At 38.0% G+C, this 19,928-nt stretch overlaps 3 protein-coding genes and 1 pseudogene across 7 annotated transcripts in view; all 4 read right to left on the bottom strand.

Annotated features, from left to right (window-relative positions):
- Positions 1-18,775, bottom strand: part of LOC130228870 (UDP-glucuronosyltransferase 2B15-like) — a 32,172-nt gene extending 13,397 nt beyond the window's left edge. The window contains exon 1 of the mRNA XM_056457360.1: positions 18,754-18,775. The gene's annotated coding sequence lies outside the window, so the exon portion shown is untranslated. The remainder of the gene's footprint in view (positions 1-18,753) is intronic.
- Positions 1-19,928, bottom strand: part of LOC130228869 (UDP-glucuronosyltransferase 2B15-like) — a 46,116-nt gene that overhangs the window by 24,152 nt on the left and 2,036 nt on the right. Inside the window, exons 2-8 of one of the 5 annotated variants that reach the window (XM_056457358.1) lie at positions 18,486-18,487; positions 16,526-17,150; positions 11,804-11,952; positions 5,707-5,838; positions 4,819-4,906; positions 4,204-4,426; positions 3,187-4,082 (exon numbers count right to left, since the gene is read on the bottom strand). In XM_056457358.1, coding sequence (XP_056313333.1) covers positions 3,800-4,082; positions 4,204-4,426; positions 4,819-4,906; positions 5,707-5,838; positions 11,804-11,952; positions 16,526-17,150; positions 18,486-18,487 — 1,502 coding nt within the window. In that variant the 3' untranslated portion in view covers positions 3,187-3,799. Of the gene's footprint in view, positions 1-3,186; positions 4,083-4,203; positions 4,427-4,818; positions 4,907-5,706; positions 5,839-11,803; positions 11,953-16,525; positions 17,280-18,485; positions 18,488-18,753; positions 18,804-19,928 lie in introns of those variants that run through there. The other 4 variants (XR_008837815.1, XM_056457357.1, XM_056457354.1 and 1 more) reach the window with 4 other exon arrangements.
- On the bottom strand, positions 11,959-16,511 carry LOC130228872 (UDP-glucuronosyltransferase 2A2). The gene is given in 3 exon segments (XM_056457362.1): positions 11,959-14,142; positions 14,145-14,307; positions 14,309-16,511. Coding segments are annotated over 3 exon segments (783 nt in total). The 5' UTR covers positions 14,852-16,511; the 3' UTR covers positions 11,959-14,065.
- Positions 18,746-19,569, bottom strand: LOC130228873 (UDP-glucuronosyltransferase 2B17-like; annotated as a pseudogene).

Raw genomic sequence — 19,928 nt, 5'->3', positions numbered from 1 at the left:
CTGTACACCAAGCACTAGTTTTTTATACATTCTAAAACAAAGCATGCAAATGAAGTGTTGTTGAAAAGGATAAACTGCCTTTTCAAGCCTGATCTCATCAGCATGTAAGTCTGCAGAATGGATGAAACCTGCCCAGCTGCTGACCACATAAAAGGGGTTTACCCTAAGACAAAGGCAGAAAACAGTGTGCAAAATGATGTTCTGGAGACCAGTCCCATCTGACCAGGTGACCGAAAAGAGAAAACAATAGACATAGCCATGCTGTGAAACTGACAATTTGCATTACTTTGGAGACAGTCAGGGCTCAGAAAAACCAAGACATTTTAGGGTCTGTCGCACCAGTTATATATATAGATAATATAAATTTATATTCCCACAGAGGTTTGAAACTACCTGAGGGTTAGTAAACAGTGCGACAATTATTACAGTGCATAGACCATCACCTTATTAGGTAAGACAAACACAATGATTATCATCATATTATCTATATTAAACAGTGTCAAATGCCATCAAAGCAGCAGCATATTTACAGTAAAGTCTAGATGGGATACGCGGCCGGCCGGAGGTGAGTATGCACATCAATTATAATAGCATTTTTTCTGACACTGTATAACAATAATTATTATTTTTACAGTACTGTGACGGTTAGGTTTAGGGTTGGGGTGGGGGTAGGTGTTAAAAAATAAAAATTTTGGGGTAATTTAATAGAGAGCATAAATGATACTCGGTACAACTACTGTTTTTACATTACTATGACGGTTGGGTTTAGGGTTGGGGTAGACATTAATAAAATACAATAACTGGGAAATGTAATAAGTAATATAAATAATTCTAGTCAACTTCCGGCCGCATCCACATCCGATCTAGCAACAACCCATATTTACCCTTATACAACAGATCAGTAGACATAACAACAGCAATTAAAACACAGACAAGGCTATAGATTCCTGTATGTCATTTCATTAAGTTTAGATAGCTACATTTGAATACAGTGGAATTACACTTTATGAATATTCATTAAACATTTATATTAATCATGTAGGGCTGGTTGTCATTCATTTATCATATAACAAATCTTATTAAAAACACCTAACAGTATGATTGTGTTGCTGCATAAAACAAAACTACATGCATTTTATTTGTAGTCATTAATGCAGCACAATTCTAAATAACCCCTCCTCCTGATCTCATCGTTTTCAAACCCTGGCAATAGCCATGCAAACACTTATGCTTTTCTTGAACTGAAGCATTCTACAGTATTTTATTGATGAGATGAAACAAACTGAAATACTGAATTACTCTAATACTTTACAACAAATGATGCTTTAGGGTTTTTAAAAAGACAATGCAAATATGAAAATTGATCAGGCGAAAGGATTTCTCAGTGTTTCTTGAGGTACACTCTAAAAAATGTTGGGTTATTTATTTAACCCAATGGTTGAGTTAAAATATTTGGTGATTTGTTGGGTTATTTTAAACCTTTTATTGGGTTATTTATTTAATAACTCAACCAGTTGGGTTACAATTTTGAAATTTCAACAGTCAACTGATTGAACTGACACAGAACCGCTGTATTAATGTGCGTACGTGATGTTGCTCTTGCGTTATAACGTTTATGTACACTCTAATGCAGTAATATTGTTATTTTTTTAATCAAATTGTCTCTCCGTGTCGTGTTTTTTTATATCTGTTTCACCTGAACTCTTAATTATTGATGATACAAGCGTGCGCGCCTCATAGCCGATCTACATGCGGATAAAAACGCTTTCTCTACCTCCGTGTTCATCTCTACAGTTGTTTTGGAGGACATGATACACGTATTTGAGATATTCCGCCGTCATTCTCGTCTTTAGGACCCAGCAGAGACATCAAAACGGAGTCGCGTCCAGTCTTGTTGAAGGTATGTTATGTTGTCCTAAAAACACTGTCCTTTCGCTTGGAAACTATATTGTAACATCTAAATGCTAATATAGACATATATATGTGCTACATTTTGTTCAGGAAGTTGCTGGTTTTCCCAAGAAGTACAGAATCTGAGCATTATATTATTATTGGTTATTATTATTAATTAATGGGTTAACCTTATCAACCCAATGGAACAGAAGGTCGGTGCCAAATTGACCCATCTATGGGTTACCTGTTGGGTTATTATTAACCCAACTGTTTTGAGTAGTTGCTTGCTAGTTATAATTGATCAGCAAAGTTGTCAACGCTGTACATGTATAGCACTCATTGAATCACAAAAAACCCGATTTTCTCGGCACCACATAAATAATTTTCTAGATCTGCCCCCGCTACTGTTATAATATGTACATTAGTATTTTACATTAGTTGCTCAAATATAAATAATATTACGTTATTAATAACAAAGTATTGAATTCGATTGAAACATTTGCTGCTTAATTCCAACACACTGACAGGACTTAAAATTAGACCAAATTGCACAATTAGCTTTGATCCCATTTGCTTTTAAGGAGAGATCACATGTTTTACCGTCTATGAACCAATGCTTTGAGACCACCAAAGCCTATACAGTAAGAGTGGGCCTTAACATTTATTTATTAATTACTGTCGTTATAATTTAATTTTATTCATCTTTTTTACTATGATGCTTTGAACAAAATACAGGAGTAATTTACATTAAACTGTAAACAAGCAAGTGTTAATGTATTGTATAATACTCTGTTCATCCACATTATTTTCTTTTTGTATAAGGCAGCATGGTAGCTCAGTCATTAGCACTGTTGCCTCACAGCAAGAAGGTCACTGGTTCGAGTCCCCATTTCTGTGTGGAGTTTGCATGTTCTCATCGTGTTGGCGTGGGTTTCCTCCGGGTGCTCCAGTTTCCCCCACAGTCCAAAGACATGTGCTATAGGTGAATTGGATGAACTAAATTGGCCGTTGTGTATGAGTCCGTGTGTATGCTGTGTATGTTTCCCAGTACTGGTTTGTGGCTTAAGCACAAAGGTAAACATACCTTTCTGTAAGTTTCCACTACCAATTTGGATTATTTGTTTTACACTACAGGACTTCTTTCCGTCACAGTCTCATTTAATTATGGCACAAATGTAATACTGTGCTGCCCTGACTAGATTATGCCCTAGAAATTTGCAAACAATGCAACCCCAGGCAGCTGAGTGAAAAAGCAAACTGTAATATTAAGAATAAAACTCAAACTGGAACCTCTGATTTTAACAATTAAACTTTTATTAACTTGATCACATAATCATCGATAAACTAACCAAAAAAAAAACCCAGATAAAAGTCTCTAGTGCACTTGAAGTTGGGTTCATACATCTTACAATTGCAGATTCAAAGGCACTAGGAAAATTATAAGCCAGTTTTACATCAAGTTCAAACACAAAGGAAGTCTCGCATGTCCCATGTAAAAGCATAATTCAATGATATTACAGAGCACCTGAAAATGGTTAGTAACCACAGAAGGGTCACGTTTTAAATAAGAAAATGATCAAAACTCTTTTTTGAATTTCTTAAAGGAGATGCTAATGGTCTAATCAGATTCAATGATGTTTGCTAAGCTAAAAGTGCTCCTGCCAGATCCAGAGATTGGCTGAATGGATTCAAAAATGGTAAAACTAAAGCGTTTAAGTCTAGGGGAGCTGCAAAACAAGCCTATGTTTTTAAGTGGAGTGTTACGTTAAAAGTGCTTATTAGTTTACCTATTAGTACCTAAAATACAAAAGTGTTGAGGTACCATCATGAACCCTTTAGGTACAAACATGTAACTTCTAGAAAGGTATATTTATATTAACCGCACCAATATTTGTATCAGTCCAAATCACTCTTTTTTGCTTTTACTCTTTGATCTAAAGCAGCAGCGCATGATGAAGAATTTGGCCATTTTAAAGCAGATGTAGAGGACTAGAGTCAGGACAGTGGTCAGAAAAGCGAACACATCCAGACAGTGGTACTGATACCAGGTCAGGTTGTGGGCCTCCACACGCAGGTGTTTTGCACCTTTATTGCGCATGACGAACTCAATCCAGAACACAGACTCATCTAAAGGCTTCATTGGTCTGTCGTGATGAATCCTGGACAAACGCATTGCGTTCTCTTTATACCTGCGGAGAAAAAAATACAATTATTCCAGAGTAGGAGTCCTTAGATAATCAGGAGCAAGTCCAGAGATCTGCAGTATTATGCACTGATAACAGTGTAAATCAGATCATATGAGTGACTTACGAAGGGTCATTAATGACTGTATTGATTTTGTCCACCAGTTCTTGTGGCTGCATGCTCTTGATGCTGTCTACTACAACAGCAGCACCTCTGGTGGTCATATGAACCAAATTATCAGGCTGGTCACCAAACAAGGGGATCCCGACCATCGGGACACCATGATATATGGCCTCATATATGCCATTAGTGCCTCCGTGAGTGATAAACGCTCTGGTTTTGGGATGACCTGATTGAGGAAAACAGAGAAATTTGTCATTAAAGTAACATACTTACAAAGTATTTCAACAAACAGTGGTGGAACGAAGCACCATTACTTGCCAAATAATGTGCTGCAATTAGAGTAAAAATATAGAGTGTGTTGAGGCCATTCGGTCTGTGATACATGATTGGATTCTACTTAGCCATAGATTACCATAGACAAACAAAAATAAACTGATAAAATAGTGACTGCAGGTTAAAGAAAAAAAAAAACACAGTAAAAGCTGGCACCACTGCCAACCTTAAATAGTCAAATACATTCTCAAAAATAATTAGTTTTGACTGGTTTATAAATATATATATATATAATTTTTAAATGTATTTCTTTAGTTCTTTACAGTCACAAATGATAATACAAACCCAATAAATCATTCTGAGGCATCCACTTATAGATTCTAGTGTTTTCACCAAGAGTATCTGGTTTCTCTCCACCGTATCGCCACAAGACCTGCAACACAGTTACACAAAATCACTCTTAACTGATCATAGTAATAACTAAGATTATAAACAAACGAATGTAAATGTCTAAAATGACTTTATTTCATTCCAGTTCATTCATTTAGAAGCAGTGTTGATGATACTTGCAAGTAAAGGCTGTACTGTACACTGTAAATGATAAATCCATAAAATTTACGGTAAACAAACGGCAGCTGTGGTTAAATACGGTAAAAAATACGGTACAAACCGTAAAAGAGATTTCTCATTTTTACAGTAAACTACCTTATTTTTATTAATTTATAGATGTAATTTGTCTGTATTTTGAATTACCAACATCTGCACATCTTTTGTTACACAGTTAGACACGTTAGCACAGCCATACGCAGGTGGTGATGAGAATGTTACATAATGTACCAATGCTTACCACAATCAACTTTTCACAAGCAGAAATGTGTATCACTGTATAGAAGGTGCTCGGTGTCATTCACACAGCTACGAAACACCAGTATGGTAACACGCAGAAATTAAAGTCATGAAATAAACATTGTTTATCAACACTAGATGTAACATATATCTCTAATGTACATCACTGATGGGGAAACAACTAAAAAGATCCATAGTAATGTCAACAAAATGCATAAAAGTGATGTGCCATACAGGGAATTCTGGGAGACTCAGTTAACGGTTATTCGCTGTATATATTAAGGAAACATGCGGTTAACCAGGTTATGGATTTTTACTGTAGCATTTTTACAGTTATTTACTGTTGAAATCACGGCCATTTTTTACAGTGTAGGGATGATCTCTTACTTTCTGTGGTATCTGTGCCAGTGCAGAGGCGATTCTATTGCTCATCTCTTTGGGCACTTTGTCTATCATAGATCCCAGTGTGAAGACCACAATCCCATCATCCCCTGAGCTCTGCGCAAACTCTTCCATGTCCTGCACAACAACGAAAACACTTCAAAAACTAAGAGTGTTTAAAGTAATTCTACATATTTAGATACAATTTGAAATATACAGCAGCATGTGGAATCTACTGCGGTTCTGGTAAAATAAAGATGGTAAATGACATATCACTGTGAAATATCAAATGTAACCCAAACAGCACAGTATGATTCAAGAACAAATTACTCTGTTTTTTTTATATACATTTTTTTAATGAAGTGGTTTAGAAATCCTGAGTTAAATGAACAGAGTTCAGACCATCACTAAAACATCATCGACTACCACAGCAAACATTATTTTCAGTCAAATAATAAACTCTTCTTGGACTTGTAGGCATGCTTTGTACCAACAAATGAAGCTGAATGTTAAAAACACAGACTCGGGGGATCACGTGATGCTTTGAGAGCGACAAGACGTGTCTGAAAGAGCTCCTCGCCATATAGCTGAATCTTTTACTAAACAGTCGTCCTAATAGCTATAAGAGTGCACAGAATTGAGGAGAAAGTGATCAAGATGTCTCTCGATGCCTTTTGGTCGCAATCAGATTCGACTAAACAAGCTAGAAGAAATAAACGCCATAACAAGAGCACTACGGCCGAGCAAGATGGCGATAATCCGGGCCCAACTGTTCCTAACGAAACCACGATTTTGGATGACGCAGTTAACTGTATAGTCGAAAAGGTGTCGATTGTTCTTGAAAAGAAGTTACAGGCGATAAGCGATCCAATTTCCGAGATATCAGGCAAGTTGGACAGTATGATCAAGAGAGTCATCGAGGCCGAGCAGAGAATATCAGACCTCGAGGATAATCAAGTTAACAGCTCAACGCGCCTCGGATCTATCGAGACATCCCTGCAAAAAGCACTCGAACGCATAGAAGACCTTGAAAATAGAAGTCGGCGTCAGAATATCAGAATCGTCGGTCTCAAAGAGGGCACTGAAGTGGGTGACCCGATAGCCTTTTTTGAGACCTGGATCCCGACTACGTTGAACATGAACGCAAAGGACGGACGGATCAAATTGGACAGAGCGCACCGTACTGGACAACTTCATAACGAAGGTGACCATCTGAGAGTGAGACCCGTGATCGTTCGACTGCACAACTATAAAGACAAAAGGCCGATCCTAGAAGCAGCGAGACGTCTGGGTGACCTCTGTATCGAGGGGAAAAAGGTGTCGTTTTTCCAAGATTTTTCAGCTGGTGTACAGAAGAAAAGAGCGGAGACGGCGGAGGCCCGGCGAAGATTACGAGAAGCAGGATTTAAATATGCCTTCATTTACCCCGCCACCATAAGAGTGTTCAACGTAGCCGGTAAGAGCACATACATGTCCTCGACCGCGGACGTGAACGCCTTCTTGGAATCGACTCAACACTCATAACAGTCCCTAGCAGGTACTTATGAAGTACGGAACGCGCGAAATACTTATTCAGTAGACATTTAATGCGTATGATGACTGTGATAAATATTAGCCTGTTCGGCTTGGAGCACTGTTGACACGAATAACTTTAATGATACGTAAGGAAAATACCTTCGTACTGCGAAGTTATGAGCACGTTATGACCCCCATGTTGTTACCTCTCTCCTTTCTGTTCCTCTGTCTATCGCTGAGAAGACCAGTTGACGAATGTGAGAGGTTCACAAACACTGTTTTTTTTGTGTTTCTATATTGTTCTGTCCCCCATTCTTAGTCGGGGTTGAGAGTTTACTGTACACCTGCGCAGTTCTGTTTTTACGCAGGTCTCTTGATTTCGTTTGTTTCTCTTCTAGCGGTTGTGGCTTATCTTTTTTTACCCTCTTACTGTTATGACTTTTATTTTTTTTCATGTCAGTGTGTACATTTTAAAACAACGAATACATACACATTTATTGGTAACTTAACTTACAATGAGTAGTACTTATAAATCTAACATAAGGATACGCACTTGGAATGTGAAGGGAGTGAATAATGTTGTTAAACGGAAGAAGATCCTAAATGTTTTGAAAAGGGATAAAATTAATATTGCGTTACTACAAGAAACACATTTGAATGACCTTGAACATCAGAAATTTGGAAAAGACTGGGTTGGTCAACTTTATCACTCATCCTTTTCATCCAAAAAGCGTGGAGTAATAATATTGATTCACAAAAATTTACCATTCAAATTACAAACGAGTTATACTGATAAAGATGGTAGAATAGTCATAATTAAGGGCCTGTTATATGGAGAGGAGGTTGTGATAGCAAACATATATGCTCCAAATTTACATGATGAGGATTTCTTTGCTCAGGTCTATAATAAAATAGCATACTTTGACTGCAACAATGTAATTCTGGGGGGAGATTTTAATTGCTATCTTAATCCAGACATGGACAAATCACCAGCAGCTGCCATAGCTCCTAAAATTGCTAATATTATTAAAACTTCGTGTCAGGAACTAGGTCTTATTGATATATGGAGATTCTTAAACCCTACTGTTAAGGCTTACACATTTTATTCCTACCCCCATCAAACCGCCTCACGTATCGATTATATATTCTTTTCAAATCAGATGATAAGCTTGGCTGTAAAATCTGACATAGGCCCGATAACTCTATCAGATCACGCACCAGTAACCGTTAATATGTCACCTCCACGAGCTAATTACCAATCATGGATATGGAAACTTAATCCCTTCCATCTCCTAGATGAGAAATTTGTTGAATATTTAAAAGAGCAGACAAAGTCATATTTTCAAAGTAACGATACAAATGGAATGGACCCTAGAACATTATGGGAAGCTTACAAGGCTTTTTTGAGAGGAATGATAATCGCCTACACAAGTAAGAAGAAAAAGGAACTACTATTCGAGCAAATGAAACTAGAAAAGAAAATCAACACAATAGAAAAAGAATTTCATTCCTCAAAATCAGCTCAACTCCTTGCTGAACTTAAATCTCTAAGAGCCCAATTAAATCAAATACTTACAAGAAAAGCAGATAAAGATATATTATTTGCAAGGCAAAGATTCTTTGAAATGGGCAATAAACCCAATCGGTTTCTAGCTAGATTAGTCAAGAAGATGTCCATAAACAGACACATTTCAGCAATTAAGGACCCCTTAGGATGTAGAATAACAGAAAATAAGAAAATAAGTGAGATATTTAGACAATATTATGAAAAATTATATAACACAGATATAAATACACAAAGTAAATTAGAAAATACCTTTTTCAAAAATATTGGAATCTCTAAAATAAATAATATACAAAAAGAACTCCTAGAAGCCCCCATCACACTATCGGAAATGAAAACTGCAATAAACTCTTTACAATCAGGAAAATCACCAGGGCCTGATGGGTATCCAGTGGAATTTTTTAAGATTATGAATGATAAAATAAGCCTATACCTCTTGAAAGCTATCAATACCTCTTTTCATGCATCCAAACTCCCTAATTACATGAATATGGCTAATATTATTGTAATACACAAAAAAGAAAAGGATCCAGAGGAATGCAGCTCTTACAGACCAATTAGTTTGCTAAATGTAGACCTAAAGGTTCTTGCAAAAATCTTGGCTAAACGCCTCGAGCAAGTAATCCCTGACATCATAGACCCAGATCAGACTGGGTTTATAAAAGGCCGCCACTCTTACTGCAATACTAGAAGATTATTTAATATAATATGCCATCTTGATCGTAATCTTATATCTGGAATCTTAGTATCGATGGATGCGGAAAAAGCATTCGATAGGGTGGAGTGGAGTTATATGTTTGATGTTATGTCTAGATTTGGTATTGGCGAAAAATTTATAAAATGGGTCCGATTGCTCTATACATCACCCAAAGCTGCTGTATTAACTAACGGCATTCTTTCTGACTCGTTTGTACTTCATAGGGGAACCCGTCAGGGTTGTCCCCTGTCCCCCCTACTATTTGCCATAGCGATCGAGCCCCTGGCAATTTACATTCGAAACAATCCAGAAATTTATGGTGTAACTATTGGCAATAGACAACATAAGATACTGCTTTACGCAGATGATATTTTGCTAACAATAACTAACCCACAAAGATCATTACCTGAATTAACTGATTTGATTAAGCAATTTGGAGTTATTTCCGGATATAAAGTAAATTTTCATAAATCAGAAATAATGCCGCTAGGGTCATTAGACGTATCAGAGCCCAAGTTTATCAAACCATTCAAATGGTCCCCTAGTGGTATCACATACTTGGGTATTCGTATCACACCCAAACTTTCACATCTTTATGATGCCAATATTAAAGCATCAATATTGCGTATCAAAGAAGACCTCACAAGATGGTCAAAACTCCCAGTCTCTTTCTCAGGAAGAATAAACCTTATAAAAATGATCATATTCCCAAAAATATTATACCCACTATCCATGACTTTTTCAAATCTGACAAATGCTGATATAAAAGATCTTAATAGTTCAATGTCTAAATTTATTTGGACCGGTAAACGACCTAAAGTAAAACTACAAACTTTACAATTTCCCACTGATAAAGGAGGATGGTCCCTACCAAATTTTAAATATTATATATGGGCAATACAGGCTAGGATCATTCTAGACTGGATACATAAATCTGAAGATGCTTTGTGGGTTGATATTGAACAAGAGTTTTGTAACCCAGTTTCTTTGATTAACTTACTTGACCAGAAAACCCAAATTCCTGACAAGGCAAAAGAAAACCCGCTTATTAACAGAACTATCAAAACATGGTCGCAGATAAGAAGATCGCTTAAGTACAATCAGAACCTGCCTATTCTATCCACACTGACCAGTAATACAAATTTTTATCATATCTATATGGGCTCTCAATTTGGTAGCTGGATTAATTTGGGAATATACAGGATATATGATCTCTTTCATAAGGATATTTTTATGTCATTCGAGGAGCTGCATCTAAAGCATAATATCCCTAAAAACGATTTCTTTAAATACTTGCAGATAAGACATTTCGTTCATACTAGACATGGCAGTCTTACCTTGAATAGCTCTGATTTCTTTTTGGATAAATTCTTTCTTAAGAATACTGAAGTTAAGCACTTTATATCCAAATTTTACTCCATGATAAATCAGTATAAAGCAGACAATCTGATTTCATTGCAGAAGGCATGGAGTAAGAACTTAAAATGTGACATTGATGAAAATGTGTGGGAAGATATTATCAAACTACCCTTGAATATTTCTGTCTGCAACAGATTTAAAGAAATGCAATTTAATATTGTACATAGAGCCTATATATCCCCAAATAAATATAGTAAAATAAATAACACTGTCTCACCTCAATGTCCAAAATGCAATAATAGTATCGGCACGTTTTTTCATTGTCTGTGGGAATGTCCTTTAATTGCTGATTTTTGGAATGACATTTGTGACAAACTGTCCATAATACATAAACAGAAGGTTACAGCCTCCCCATTAATGTGTTTATTAGGTATTCTGCCCTCCTCTTTTTTGGAACATTCAGATGAATTCAAATCTCTACTGATGCTGGGGAGGAAAATAATTATGAATAAATGGGTCGGGACAGAACCCCCTCTTGTCAAGGACTGGATAATCCTGATTAAAGAAACCATAGTGATGGAAAAAATTGGGCATGTATTAAAAGGAAAATCCAAACCATTCCAGAAAATATGGGAAACACCTTTGAACTGTCTTGGCATTGATTATAACTCTACTATGTATCCTTAATTGTACACACCACAATATTGTAATATTGTTTTGAACTACACCACACTGTTTTTTTTTATTTTTTTTTTTTATTTCATTTATCTAGTGTTATTTATACATTTTTCTTACTTTATTATTATTTATTTATCTTATAATTTCTATTCATTTATTTTTCTTTTCTATTCTTTCTTTTTTCTTCCCCTTAAAATAATGTATACTGTTCATGTTCTACTCAGTACTGTGTACACACAACTACTTTTGAAAATTCAATAAAAAAAAAAAAAAAAAAAACACAGACTCACCTTGGGTAATGGCTTGGCAGGGGTGCAGTGAAGCCCTCCAATATATTTGAAGTTGGGCACGAATGGCCGTGGAAACTCAAAATCCCAGTAGGTTCTGATTAACCAGATATCAGCTTTACCCATCATCTCACAATAGGAAGTTGGCCGTCCTGAAATGAAGTGTGTTTGATAGTATATACATTTTTTTGTATAGTATTCAGTATGTTGCAGCACATTATACTGTATGAACAGCTGTAAATGCTATATGGGACCCTGGACCACAAGCATTGTATAGCATTATTTGGGTCAAAATTATTGATTTGTCTTTTATGCCAAATTCAAAGGATATTATGTAAACAAGATGTTCCATTTCCCTTCTGCAAATTTATGAATATGTAATTTTTGATTAGTAATATGCATTGCTAAGGACCTTAATTTTGGCTATTTTCTCAGTATTTTGATTTTTTTCTAAAGCCTCGGTTTCTAGATTCTTAAATAGTTGCATCTCGGCCAGATATTACTCTGTCCAAACAAACCATATCAGACCATACTGAACCATAACTTATATCTATTCTGCGTTCAGATGAGGTATAAATCTCAATTTTAAAAATACCCTTATGACTGGTTTTGTCATTCAGGGTCACATATTATGAATAATTAAATAAGTATTACATAATTACAGAACTGATTAGCTAAAGGAACAAGCCCAAAACTCTTCAACTGGTGACTCCATTTTAAAAATGAAATATTTCATGTGTTAGACGGCAATTCATTTTTGTATTAAATAATAAGTCAATATTAATTTGACCGGTTAACAAGTTAATATTTGGTTAACCAGTGGCAGTTGTCGGTTGGGAAAATTAACTGAAATGAGTATCCCTACAGGGGACTGATACACACCCCAACCAACCTTAAACTGTTTACTGTTGCTCTCACTCCTAGACACATAACATCAGGGACGTAACAATACACGGTAATCGCTTTTGGGGGTGAAAACATGGGTACACTGAAAAATGTACCTGTAAGCCAATTTTACACAATACTTTTTTTAAAGCAGAAAGCTAAATAAAATAAAAGATTGATGTCACATTTTTAAGAAGGGGGACTGGAGGGTGTGTTCCAACTGTAAGGGCATCATACTCAGCCTCCCTGGAAAAGCCTATGCCAGCGTACTGGAGAGGAGAATCCAGCTGATAATTGAACCATGGATTCAGGAGGAACAATGCAGATTTTGTCCAGGACCTGGATCAGATCTGTTCTCTCTACAGTGCTTGAGGGTTCATGGGAGTTTGCTAGACCAGTCCACGTGTGCTTTGTAGACTTAGAGAAGGTACTGTATTTGATCATGTTTTTTGTGGAATTTTGTGGGGGGTGCTCTGGGAGTATGGGGTCGTAGGCACTCTGTTAAGGGTTGTCCGGTCTCTATATGATCAGAAGATTTGGTTTGCATTGCCAGCAAAAATTTTGACATGTCCATGAACATGTTGGACTCTGGGTCTGGTTTGGGGACACAGAAAGTCATGCTGTTTGCAGATGATGTTGTCCTGTTGGCTTCATTGGTCCTTGACCTTCAAAATGCACTGGGACAGTTTGTTCTCGAGTGTAACGTGTGGGGGTGAGAATCAGCACTGCCAAGGCCATGGTGCTTGCCCTCTCCCTGTTAGAGGAGAGTCCTTGCCCCAGGTGGAGGAGTTCAAGTATCTTTTGTGTTTTGTTCAAGAGTAAGGGAAGAATGGACATGAGACTGACGAATGGCTCAGTGCAGCAGCAGCAGCAATGCAGTCAATGTACCTGTCTTCTGTGGTGAAGAAGGAGCTAAGCCGAAAAGTAAAGCTCTAAATTTACTGCTCAATCCAAGGTCCTACTCACACCTATGGTCATGGGTTCCGGGTCATGACTGAAAGAACCAGATCTCGGATACAAGCAACTGAAACTTGCTTTCTTCCCTCAGAGATAGGGTGAGGAGCTCTGTCACCCAAGGGGCCACTGCTCCTCCATATCGAAAAAAGCCAGTTGAGGTGGCTCTCAACCAAATATTACGCTGTCCTAATGAACCATACATCAATTGAAAGCTTAACTATTTGGCTTTCAGATGATGTATACATCCTAATTTCCAAAAACGTACACTCATGCCTGGTTTTGTGGTCCGGGGTCACATCATAAATAACTACTTTGTACTGAGGTATAAACTGGCTAAAGAAACAAGTACAAACCCCTTCATTTTATGACTAAATGGAAGTGTGCCTCTTACATTCTGTGAATGCTATTTTTTAAGCAGGTCATTTAATTATTATTTGAAAGCTTCCTGTTACTCACCAAATATTCAGTGTAATAGTTGTCAAATTTCTTCCAAGAAACACTGTAAAAGCATCTATAGAAAGGTAGAAGAGCATATTGAATATTCGCTCTGAAAAGCTCATCTTGTCTGTGAGTTTACTCGTGGCTCCAGTAACATATGATGAAGGAGCTGGTATCTGACCACACATGCGCTCTGCTGCATGAGCAATTGAGAACCTCAAGGTGAAAAACCAAGGGAATGTTCAGAACTTCAGCCACGATATCACTACAGGGGTACATTGGATCTGACAGAACAACATCAAACTTTCCTTTTGTCAATTTGTCCATCAACTATGGAGATTTCAGAATGCCATCACAGTATGACAAACCCATATCTTGATGTCGGGAATAAAGATTGAAGAATTTCATTTGAAACTGCAGTAAGTTTAAATGCTCCATCTCAAACACTGAGAAACGCAGAACTTCGTCTATCAAATCTTGCATGTCCTGTTAAGATGTGGACACACTGAATTTCTGGTAGGAGAAGCGATCCGATTCTTTGGCTTTCAGAAAAAGTGCGCCATCAGGCATCAGCACTGTAACATTGTGTCCCCTGTCCATCAAAGTGTTCAACACAACCTTCATATTAATCCAGTGGCTGCCCTCAGTATGCCAGACTAATATATTCCCACATTCTCCAGCGCTGAACACAGTGAGCAGAGAAAGAAAACAGACCACAAGTCTCATGATTACAAATAACAGTGTATGATTATCAGTGATCTCCTTGAACATGTACTGCCTGGTTTAATTTTTAACCTATTAAATGGATTTCAACAAGTCATTGCGCTCATAAATCAATAAAGTAAAGGTAAAAGATAGGAGGCCAAAGAAAAAGGCAATGCAAGTTTATACATGTAGTCCTATAATCACTTTTGAGGGTGAAAACAGGAGTACACTGAAAAGTCAATTTTATGCAATAGCATAAATAGAACGCAAAATAATATAAAAAGTTGATGTCACATTTTTAAGAAGGGGGACCAGAGGGTGTAGTCCAACTATAAGGGATCACACTCCTCAACCTCACTTGAAAAGCCTATGTCAATGTCCTGGAGCGGAGAATCCAGCTGATCGTTGAACTTCGGATTCAGGAGGAACAATGCAGATTTTGTCCAGGCTGTGAAACACTAGATCAGTTCTGTATTCTCTCTACGATGCTTGAGGGTTCATGGGAGTTTACCAAACCAGTCTACATGTGCTTTGTACACTCAGAGAAGGTATTTATTCATGTCTGTTGTAGAATATGAAGTGGGTGCTCTTGGAGTATGGGGTTAGAGCAGGGGTGTCCAAACTCAACCCTGGAGGGCCGGTGTCCTGCAGATTTTAGCTCCAACATGCCTCACACCTGCCAGGATGTTTCTAAAAAGCCTAGTAAGAACTTGATTAGCTTGCCCAGGTGTGTCTGACTGGGATTGGAACTAACCTTTGCAGGACACCGGCCCTCCAGGACTGTGTTTGGGCACCCCTGGGTTAAAGGCACTCTGTTAAGGGCTGTTCAGTCTCTGTATGACCAGAGCAGCAATTTGGTCGGCATTGCCTGCAAAATGTCAGGCTTGTCCCTGAACATGTTGGACTCTGGGTCTGGTTTGAGGAAACAGAAAGTCATCTCTGTTATTTGCAGATGATGTTTTCCTGTTGACTTCATTGGACCTGGACCTTCAAAATGCACTGGGACAGTTTGCTCTCGAGTGTGACGTGTGTGGATGAGAATCAGCAAAAATGAGGCTTGCCATCTCCAGATTGGAGGAGAATACTTGCCCCATGTGGAAGAGCTCAAGTGTCTTTTGAGTTTTTTTCAAGAATACGGGAAGAATGGACATGAGGCTGACAAATGGCTCAGTGCAGCAGCAGCAATGCAGTCAACGTACAGGTCTTCTGTGGTGAAGAAGGAGCTAAGCCGAAAAGTAAAGCACTCAATTTACTTGTCAATCTAAGGTCCTACTCTCACCTATGGTCATAGGTTTTGGGTCATGACTGAAAGAACCAAATCTCGGTTACAAGCAGCTGAAATTAGCTTCCCTTGCTGTGTGACAGATTTCAACTTCAGAGATTAGGTGAGGAGCTCTGTCACCCAGGGAGCCACTGCTCCTCCACATTAAAAGAAGCCAGTTGAGGTGGCTCTCAACCAAATATTATCCTGTCCTAATAAACCATACTTAAAAGGAAAGATTATCTATTCAGCTTTCAGATGATGTAAAAATCCTAATTTCCAAAAATGTACCCTCATAACTGGTTTTGTGATCCGGGGTCACATAATTAATAAGTAGCCTGTACTGAAGTATGAACTGGCTAAAGAATCAAGTACAAAACTCTCCATTTTATGACTAAATAGAAGTGTGCCTCTAACATTCTGTGAATATTTTTTGAGCAGGTCATTCCATTACTATTTGAAAGCTTCCTGTTACTCACCAAAATATTCAGTGTAATAGTGATCAAATTTTTTCCAAGCAATAATGGAAAAAGTGTCCATAGAAAGGTAGAATAGTGTATTGAAGATTCGCTCAGTAAAGCTCATCGTGTCTGTGAGTTTACTCATGGCTCCAGGAACATATGATGGTGGAGCAGGTATCTGTCCACACATGCGCTCCATAGTGTGAGCAAGGGAGAATCTCAAGGTAAAAACCAAGGGGACGTTCAGAACTTCAGCCACAATATCACTACACGGGTACATTGGATCTGACAGAAGAACATCAAACTTTCCTTTCTTCAATTTGTCCATCAACTCGGGAGATTTCAGAATGCCGTCACAGTATGACAAACCCATATCTTGATGTCTGGAACCAAGGTCGAAGAATTTCATTTGAATCTGCAGCAAGTTTAATTGCTCCATCTCAAACACTGAGAAATGCAGAAGTTCATCTAAGAAATCTTGCATGTCCTGTGCAGATGTGGACACACTGAAGTGCTGGTAAGAAAATCGATCTGATTCTTTGGCTTTCATAAAGAGAGCGCCATCAGGCATCAGCACTGTAACATTGTGTCCCCTGTCCAATAAAGTGTCCAACACGATCTTCAGATTAATCCAGTGGCTGCCCTCAGTATGCCAGACTAATATATTCCCACATTCTCCAGCGCTGAACACAGTAAGCAGAGAAAGAAAACAGACCACGAGTTTCATGTTTGCGAATGACAGAGTATGAGATTATCAGTGTTCTGCTTGAATATGTACTGCCTGGTATAATTTTTAACCTAGTGTATGGATTTCAACAAGTCATGGCGCTCATAAATCAATAAAGTTTTAAGGTAAAAGGTAGGGGCCAAAGAGATAGGTACAAGTTAATAGTGTACACATAGTCCTATAATCTCTTTTTGGGGTGGGGGCATAGGACTGTTTGTATACATCTCAATTTCCAAAAACTGACCCTTATGACTGGTTTTGTGGCCCAGGGTCACATATTATGAATAATTAGCCTGCACTGAAGTGACATTATTACAAAACTGATTGGCTAAAGATATCAAATGACACAGCTCTGCACAGTTGGGAAAGGTCTGCCTACAGACTAACTCCACATGCACTCTCAGAGATAAACTCTCATGCTCTTTAAACCTCTACACCTACCCCGCCTCTAAACCTACCCCTCACAGTGAAGTCATGTAGAGGAAGTGCATGTAAAGGAAGTGCATGCCAGACACTCTTGGAACACACACTGCCTGTTCTCAATATGCGTTCTTCAGTGATCTTGCGTCTCTGTGTTCTCGTGTAACGTCATCATCAACTGCCAAAGTTCAGTTCCAAAACTGAGAACCGCAAGAACAGAGGACGCATAGAAGTTCCCGGATGCATTCTTGATATCGAGGATGCATCGATGCAGACTTGAGTGCAAAACTTGCTCGAGAAGCCCCAGAAGTCATTGTGGCTGAATTAAGGAGGTGGGAAGCAGCATCTTCTGTAGATTTCCTATTAAAGTTCAGATAACTTCTCAGGAGTTTCCCTGAATGAGACTGTGAAAGTAAACATTACCATAAAGTCTTATTAAAGGTTGTAAATCGAATGCTGTAATGTTTAATTAATTTCCGATAAAAACACGTGAAGATCATGTGACCATCAGAAAGAACCAGGGAAGAACGCAGCATCTCATTTCTCACTGGACACATTCTCTGTTCTCGTGGTCGCCCGAGTTTGTTCTTCTGAGGTAACTTATTCGGAAGGACTTATTCATCCCTATACCCTAATACCTCTGGAGGATCCCTCTGAAGGGATTAGAGCATAGGGATGAGCACTTCCAAATCATGGGGACCCAAAGTGTCCATCAGTTGTATCCTTCAAAATCCTTCATTTTGAATGGCACTTCGAAGTGGTCAGTTTTGAGCACTTTTATTTGGAACAATAATTAAATTTGATTGTTTCAACTGCCTTTCAAAAGGTGACATCTCATTTCAAACAAACTGAACATTTAGTTTTATCCCTAATAAACATACCTGATTAAACTAAATGAGTCTACCAGGGTTGTTTGCAATCTACAGGTAAGTGTGTTGAAGCAGGGATGAAACTAAATCTGCAGGGCAGTTTGACAACCCTGGGCTAAAAGATCAAGTCTAAATCCTTAATTAGACTAAATGGAATTGTGTCTTTTAAATTTTGTGAATGCTATTTTTGAGGTCAATCAATTATTATATAAAAGCTCCATATTACTCACCAAAATATTCAGTGTAATAGTTGTCAAATTTTTTCCAAGAAATACTGTAAAAAGCAATCTATAGAAGATGTTAGAATAGTGTATTGAAGCATTCGCTCAGTAAAAGCTCATCATTGTCTGGTGAGTTTTACTCATGGCTCCAGGAACATATGATGGTGGAGCTGGTATCTGAACCACACATGCGGCTCTGCTGCAATGAGCATTGGAAATACTACAAGGTGTCAACCAGGGAACATTCAGCACTTCAGCCACATATCACTATACAACGGGTACAGCTGGATCTGACAGGGACAGACCGTCAAACTTCCTTTCTTCAAGTTTGTCCATCAATCTGGCAGATTTCAGAGAATGCCGTCACAGTATGAAAGTCCCATATCCTGTTGTCTGGAACCAAGGTCAGAGAATTTTCTATGAATCTCCAGCAGGTTTGAATTCTCCAACTCAAACACTGAGAAATGCAGAACTTCATCTATCAAATCTTGCAAGTCCTGTGAAGATGTGGACACACTGAAGTTCTGGTAGAAGAACATCAGGCATCAGCACTGTAACATTGTGTCCCCTGTCCATCAAAGTGTTCAACACAACTTTCAGATTAATCCAGTGGCTGCCCTCAGTATGCCAGACTAATATATTCCCACATTCTCCAGCGCTGAACATAGTGAGCAGAGAAAGAAAACAGACCACGAGTTTCATGATTGCAAAGGACATTGTATGGGATTTTCAGTGTTCTGCTTGGACATGTACTGTCTGGTTTAATTTTTAACCTAGTGTATGGATATCAACAAGTCACAAAGCTCATAAATCAGTTAAGATAAAGGTAGGAGGCCACAGGGAAAAGTAATGCAAGTTCAAACACAATCGTATAATAACTGGAGGGGGTACAGTGAAAAATATAAGCCAAATGTATAAAAAATGTTTTTAAACAAGAAAGCAAAATAATATAAAGGTTGCTTTTACATATACCTCGTTTATTAGAAGCTTATATCCACCATTTTAGGGAGGGTTTATTTAAGACAACTATAAAACAGTTTTTCCTCTCTGTGTAAAACTCTGCAAGTACTGGATTACATTCATGTTAGTGTAAGTGCCTTTCTTACTAGTTCGGGCAGAGCATCATCAGACTTCAGTTCTTCAATTTTGTCATGGTATGCCATAGTATTTCCATATCCATAACT

The sequence above is a fragment of the Danio aesculapii genome, chromosome 5, assembly GCF_903798145.1.
Source record: "Danio aesculapii chromosome 5, fDanAes4.1, whole genome shotgun sequence".
NCBI lineage: Eukaryota > Metazoa > Chordata > Actinopteri > Cypriniformes > Danionidae > Danio > Danio aesculapii.
Note: the sequence above shows the minus strand (reverse complement) of the source record. Positions and strands in the feature narration are given on the sequence as shown.